The sequence below is a fragment of the Chenopodium quinoa genome, unplaced genomic scaffold (assembly GCF_001683475.1).
Source record: "Chenopodium quinoa cultivar QQ74 unplaced genomic scaffold, ASM168347v1, whole genome shotgun sequence".
NCBI lineage: Eukaryota > Viridiplantae > Streptophyta > Magnoliopsida > Caryophyllales > Amaranthaceae > Chenopodium > Chenopodium quinoa.
In genome coordinates, this window is record NW_018744080.1 from 3,593,924 (window position 1) to 3,600,043 (window position 6,120).

Below are 6,120 nucleotides of genomic sequence, written 5' to 3' on the forward strand. Positions count from 1 at the left end.
TAGACTTATTTTCTTGTCTTTACTACTTTCTTGTTTTCCTCTTTCTCACAAAATAAATGTGTAAATGGCGGAAGCAATCATATTACCGATTGCTAAATCTATACTTGGCAAGATCGCTTCCTTTACTGGCGATCTTGCCATGTCCTCTATTTCTGAAGAAATAAAAGCAGCCAAGTCTGCTAAAAAAGACATCAATAAGATAGCCGATAAGCTCACTGCTATTTGTGCTGTCCTCGAAGATGCCGAGGAGAAGCAGTTCACCAATAAGGCCATGAAACTATGGCTGAGAGAACTCAAGAGTGTTGTTTATGATATTGACGATCTCTTGGATGAAGTGGCCTTTGATGCTCTGCTACGCAAGGCTAATGAAGGTCATTTCCGCCGTCAACTCAGGTACTATCTTTCCTCTTCCAATCCCATCATTTCCCGCTTCAATTTGAGTCACAAAGTAAAAGATCTTCGTGAAACACTAGAAAGCGTAGTAAATAAGAAAAATGAATTTGGTTTGACTGAGCGTCCAGTTGAATTCTCAAGGGATAGTATTAGGGATCCCTTTGATGGATGTGCCCATGTGTGTGAATCAGATGTTATGGGAAGAGAAATGGATAAGCAGGATATTATAAGAATATTGATAGATGTGACCGATGTTAGTGAGCTCACAGTGCTTCCTATAGTAGGAATGGGTGGCATCGGAAAAACTACATTAGCTAAGTTGGTGTATCATGATGTCCACCACTTTGATCTTAAGCTATGGGTATGTGTTTCGGACAAGTTTCACATACCAAAGATCATGGAGGACATTCTGAAAAGCGGGGCAGTCGGGAGTGGTGACAATACATCCAATCAACAATTGGATGATCTATTAATACAAAAGCTCCATGTTTTGCTTGGTGGGAAGAAGTACTTGCTTGTGTTGGATGATGTCTGGGTTGAGGATATTGCAATGTGGATACGGCTAAAGAACGTGTTGGCCGTTGGGAATCCAGGGAGCGTTCTTTTGATCACCACAAGAAACTCCAAGGTTGCTTCCATCACCCAGACATGTGAATCATATGACTTGGACAGTCTTCCGATGGATGTCTGTTGGTCCATTTTCAAGCAGTTAGCATTTAAGGATGGCGAAGAAGACATATATCCGAACCTTCATGAGATTGGTTGGTCTATCAATAAGAAATGCCGGGGCATCCCGCTTGTTGTAAAAAGTTTGGGGAGTTTGCTAAGAAATGAGAGAAATGAGCAAGAATGGAGACGAGTTGATAGTATGTATAGTTTTTCCGAGCTAGAACAGCAATATGATAAAGTCTTGCAGCTTTTAAAGTTAAGTTATGTTAAACTTCCGTCCCACTTAAAACCATGTTTTGCTCATGCTTCATTATTTCTTAAGGATTCAATTCTTCATTCGAATGTTGTACCATATATTTGGAGCGCAATTGGTTTATTGCCTCTAGATAATAAGTACAAAGGTATTGAGGACTATGGATACTCTTACTTCATGGAATTGGCATCAAAGTCTCTTTTTGAAGAACCGAGTTTGTGTATTGATGGAATTTATTGCCAAAGTAAAATACATAATCTTTTGCATGATTTGGCCGTATACATTATGGAGGATGAATTGGCTGTTGTAACTTTGGATAAGGTGACAGATGTAAGCTTTGCTAGGCATATTGTTTGGGGATACAATAGTTCAGATTTAAGAGATAAAGAATTTCCTATGAAGCTTCTCAATGCAAAGAAAGCCCGAACATTTCGATTTGTTTATGAAATGAAACAACATGTGAGTATGTCCTTTCTTGAAGGAATTATATCTAATTTCAGCTGCTTACGCATCTTGGAGTTTGGGAGTCTTTGGTTTGAAGAGTTGCCAGAGTCAATTGGAAACTTGAAGCATTTGAGATATCTTGATTTGTCTTATAACCCCTTCATCAAATCACTACCAAGTAGAATATGTGATTTATTAAATCTAGAAACACTTCGTATTCATAGATGTGAGCAATTAAAAAAGCTACCAAGGAATATGCATCGATTGCAGAACCTAAAGAATTTTCAGGTTACAACATGCCAAGTGAGCTTAGTTGAGATCAATGAATTGAGCTCACTACAACACTTGTTCTTTGATTCATGTAAAAGACTGAAATCATTTTGGGACAACGATAATACTGGTCACCTAACTTCCCTCCGAAGATTATACATTGAAAACTGTCCAAAATTGACAAGCCTTCCAAATAGTATGAAGTATCTTGTTGGCCTCCAAATACTATTTCTACATTGTTGTGAAGGGTTAGATTTGAACCATCAGAGAGAGGCCTTTGAAGGTCTTCAAAGCCTCCGACTATTATACATCAACAATGTTAAAATGACGAGTCTCCCAAGTGGTATACAATCGGCTGCAACTTCTCTTCAATATCTCATTATTGTAGAATGTGGAAGTTTGATGGAGCTTCCAGATTGCTTTCATGGTTTTACCTCTCTCCGAGAAGTTTCAATAGGAGATTGTCCTAATATGTGGAGTTTGCCCCACTCATTTCGCCACCTTACTTCACTACAAAAGCTCTACATCGTTGGTTGTCCAAGCCTATCAGAAAGATGTGCTGTGCCAGACGGTGAAGACTACTCTCTCATATCACATTGTGCCAATTTCGAGCTTGATGGTGTTACTTTTACTCCAAGTCATAGTCGTTGAAAAAAGGTTGTGGTTTCTAAGCCCACTATTTGTGTATTTTGTTTCTTCAGATTATTGGAGTATCATTTTTAGTTTTTTATATGACATGATATAATCATAATTCATAAGCTGCCATTGTTATTATTAAGTTATCTTCAATGTTGACACAAAGAATTGCAGCAACACCTTTAAAAAAAAATTGTAGCCACAATTAAATTTCACATCAATAATGTAGGTAGTATATGTTGATCCTTGTTGACAAAAGATACCAATATGTACGTTGTAAACATTAATTGAAACTTATACTTTCTCCGTATTTTTTAATCACATTATTTAGGATTTTACACTATTTACACAATATTGTTTGACTATTTTTTGTGACTTATCTAAATGAAAAATATAATTATGTGGAATCTAGTTAGGTTCATCTCAACGCAATTTCTATGTTACTCCTGGAGTACCATGCTTAAGGTACTTCAGGTTTATAAAATTTAACTTATTTTGATGTTAATTTCTTATTATTTTAATTTATATATATGTTATTTTGAAATAAGTACATGTTATTTTATACTTGTATATATATATTTTTAATATTCAACATCGATCATTCCAATGTACTTCGACTCTAAAGTTCATAAAATTCATGTTATTTTGATATGAACTTCTTATTATTTTAGTTTTTATATAGGAAGTTTGTAATTATTAATCCCAACTTTGGGCCATTTACTTTCATTAATCCCAAGTTTCCGTTACTATTGAATAATTCCAACTTTGGGGGGCATTTTATTTTATCAGGCCAAATGACCGGTAACTTGTTGAAGGGGTAATTTTTGTTTTTTATTTTTATTTTTATTTTTTTATTAAATGCCACATGTCTTATTATTATTGGTTTAAAAATTATAGGAAAGAAAAACCAAAAAAAAAAAATTCAGAAAAAAAAAAAAAAACACACAGCCACCAATAAGAACCATCTGCCCCCACCGGCCGACCACCACACCGTCGCCCAAGCACACCTCTGCCCTTCTCCGGTGCCCAGGTGCACCTCCAACTTTCAATTCACCATTTTAGGGGTCGAGATTCACGTAGCTGGTTGTTTTGGGGGGTCGAGGTTTGTGGGGAATAGTGGTTTCTAGAGCCGCAGTTGCGCGACTGGTGATTTTGAGGATCAGGATCCGCGCGACTGTTGGTTTTGGGGGTCGAGGTTCGCGCGAGATGGTGGTTTTAGGGGTCGTGGTTGTTAGGCTGGTGATTTTGGGGGTCTGGATTCGCGTTGTTGGTGGTAATGGAGGGGGGGGGGGGTCGAGGTTCGCGCGGGATGGTGGTTCTAGGGGTCACGGTTGCTGGGCTGTTGATTTGGGGGATCGGGATTCGCGCTAATGGTGGTAATGGGGGGCCAAAGTTCGCGTGGACTGGTTGTTTTAGGGGTCGTGGTGGTGCGGCTAGTGGTTTTGGGGGTCGAGGTTCGCCGACCGATTGGTTTTGGTGGCCAAAAGGCGGTGGATGACGAGGTTAGGGGTGGGGGTTTAGGTTTCACGGTGGTAAAAGGGTGGCTAGGATGTCAGGGTGGGGGTTAGGGTACGGTAGTCCGGTGAACGAAAGGGGAGGGGTTGGAGTTTTTTTTTTTTTATTTTCAATTTTTGTAATTTTTTTTGACCAATCAGGGCTTGACACGTGTCAACTTACCTGTTATAATAGGTCATTGACTTTTATTGACCGATCATGTTCTAATAGAAGAAAATGCCCCCAAAAATTGGGATTATTCAATAATAATGGAAAGTTGGGATTAATGAAAGTAAATGGCCCAAAGTTGGGATTAATAATTACAAATTTTCCTTTTATATATGCTATTTTTATATAAGTACTCCAACTCTCCAAGTACATATTATTTTTATATATGTTATTTTTTTTATGTTATTTTTTTATTTTTTATTTATTTATTTTATTCATGTTGAAATAACATACTATTTTAGCAAAATAACACAAGATTGAAGCAAAATACACAAGGTTTAGGCAAAAATAACTCAATCATAATTGATATAGAGTACATGATCTAGGAGTATATAATACTAACTCTCAACTCAAAATCTACTTATTAAATAGAATAATTTGTAATTTTTTTTTGAAACAAAATAGAAAAATGTGTATTTTACCACCTCTTAAAACTCTATATTTTAAACTAAACACCCATTTTGGTATTTATTTAGAAATACCTCGTGGGGGGGGGAAATTTAATTTCACCTTTAATTAATCAGATAACACTTCATATAAAAAAACATTAAATAAAAATATCATTGATTTTCGTGCTGAAACTTATACTATCAATGTTTTGCGGGTCACTTACCAAACGAAACTTGCAATTATCAATGTTTTGTGGGAAGTTGTTGAAAATTGAAATTTCCATGAATTTTCAGTTACTCCATGAATTCAACCACCCAAAACTTCAACCTAGTCAATTTGTTGTACTCTGTATTATTAATAATAATTCAGCGAGTATATATTAAATATCCGTACAATTACTTCTTGTTTATTGATAAATTATGATCAATTTTAATTTGTAGAGGTATGTTTAATAAAATTATTTTTGTCGTTGAAGTTGTAGCCGTTTAGAATAAGGTTAATTGTTTGGCAAAATCGAAAGTGAAACCATGTGCGACATGTCTCCATGCTAGCTATTTGCCTTTACATGAATGTATTGACCCACTAATCTTACTTTAATCTCATGTACAAGAATAAACAAGCCCTTAATTTTTTAAATGGCCACTTGTAATTAATTTATAATTTACAATGTTTACAATTCACAGTTCACACACCTGCAAAATAGCTTGCTCAATTAGCGGAAGCAATCATTTTGCCAGTTGCTAAATCCATACTTGGAAAACTTGCTTCGTTTGCCGGCGATGCTGCCATTAGTCATGTTGCTGAAGAGATCAAAGCAGCCAAGTCTGCTAAGAAAGATCTCAAGATAATAGCTGAGAAAATGGAGGCTATTTGTGTTGTCCTTCATGATGCTGAAGAAAAGCAGTTTACCAACAAGGCCATGAAACTTTGGCTGAGAGATCTCAAGAACGTTGTTTATGATATTGATGATCTCTTCGATGAAGTGTGTATTTGTGTGTTATGAATGCTTATGCAGGAAAGTGAAACTAACTTAAGGGAAGTTAGTAGCGCTGCCTTCAGTTTCCCACACTCGATGAATTGCTTAAGAGGCTGTGGCTAGATGCTCAATAACTTGAAAAACAGGACTTTTTGATAATGCCAAAAGGGGAAAAAGAAGAAGCAAACTTGGAGGCTAAAGTTGTTCTGGGTGCCAGTTGAGAAAGTATCAGAAACTTCTCTGATATGATGCTGTAGTAGTTTACTTTATTTCTGTTTTGTTTGCTTTGTTTATTTTTGCTTTTTTTAATTTATTTTAGTGTGCGTTTCCTTCCTGTCAATAAACCAAAAATACAAAAATACGACCT

The 6,120-nt window shown here is 36.3% G+C and overlaps 1 protein-coding gene across 1 annotated transcript; it reads left to right on the top strand.

Moving 5' to 3' along the window:
• Nucleotides 1-2,803, top strand: LOC110691529 (putative disease resistance protein RGA3). Its single transcript, XM_021868467.1, has one exon. It carries the CDS (start codon nt 65-67, stop codon nt 2,678-2,680), a length of 2,616 nt encoding a protein of 871 aa, XP_021724159.1. The 5' UTR covers nt 1-64; the 3' UTR covers nt 2,681-2,803.
• Nucleotides 2,804-6,120: the final 3,317 nt, after the last annotated feature.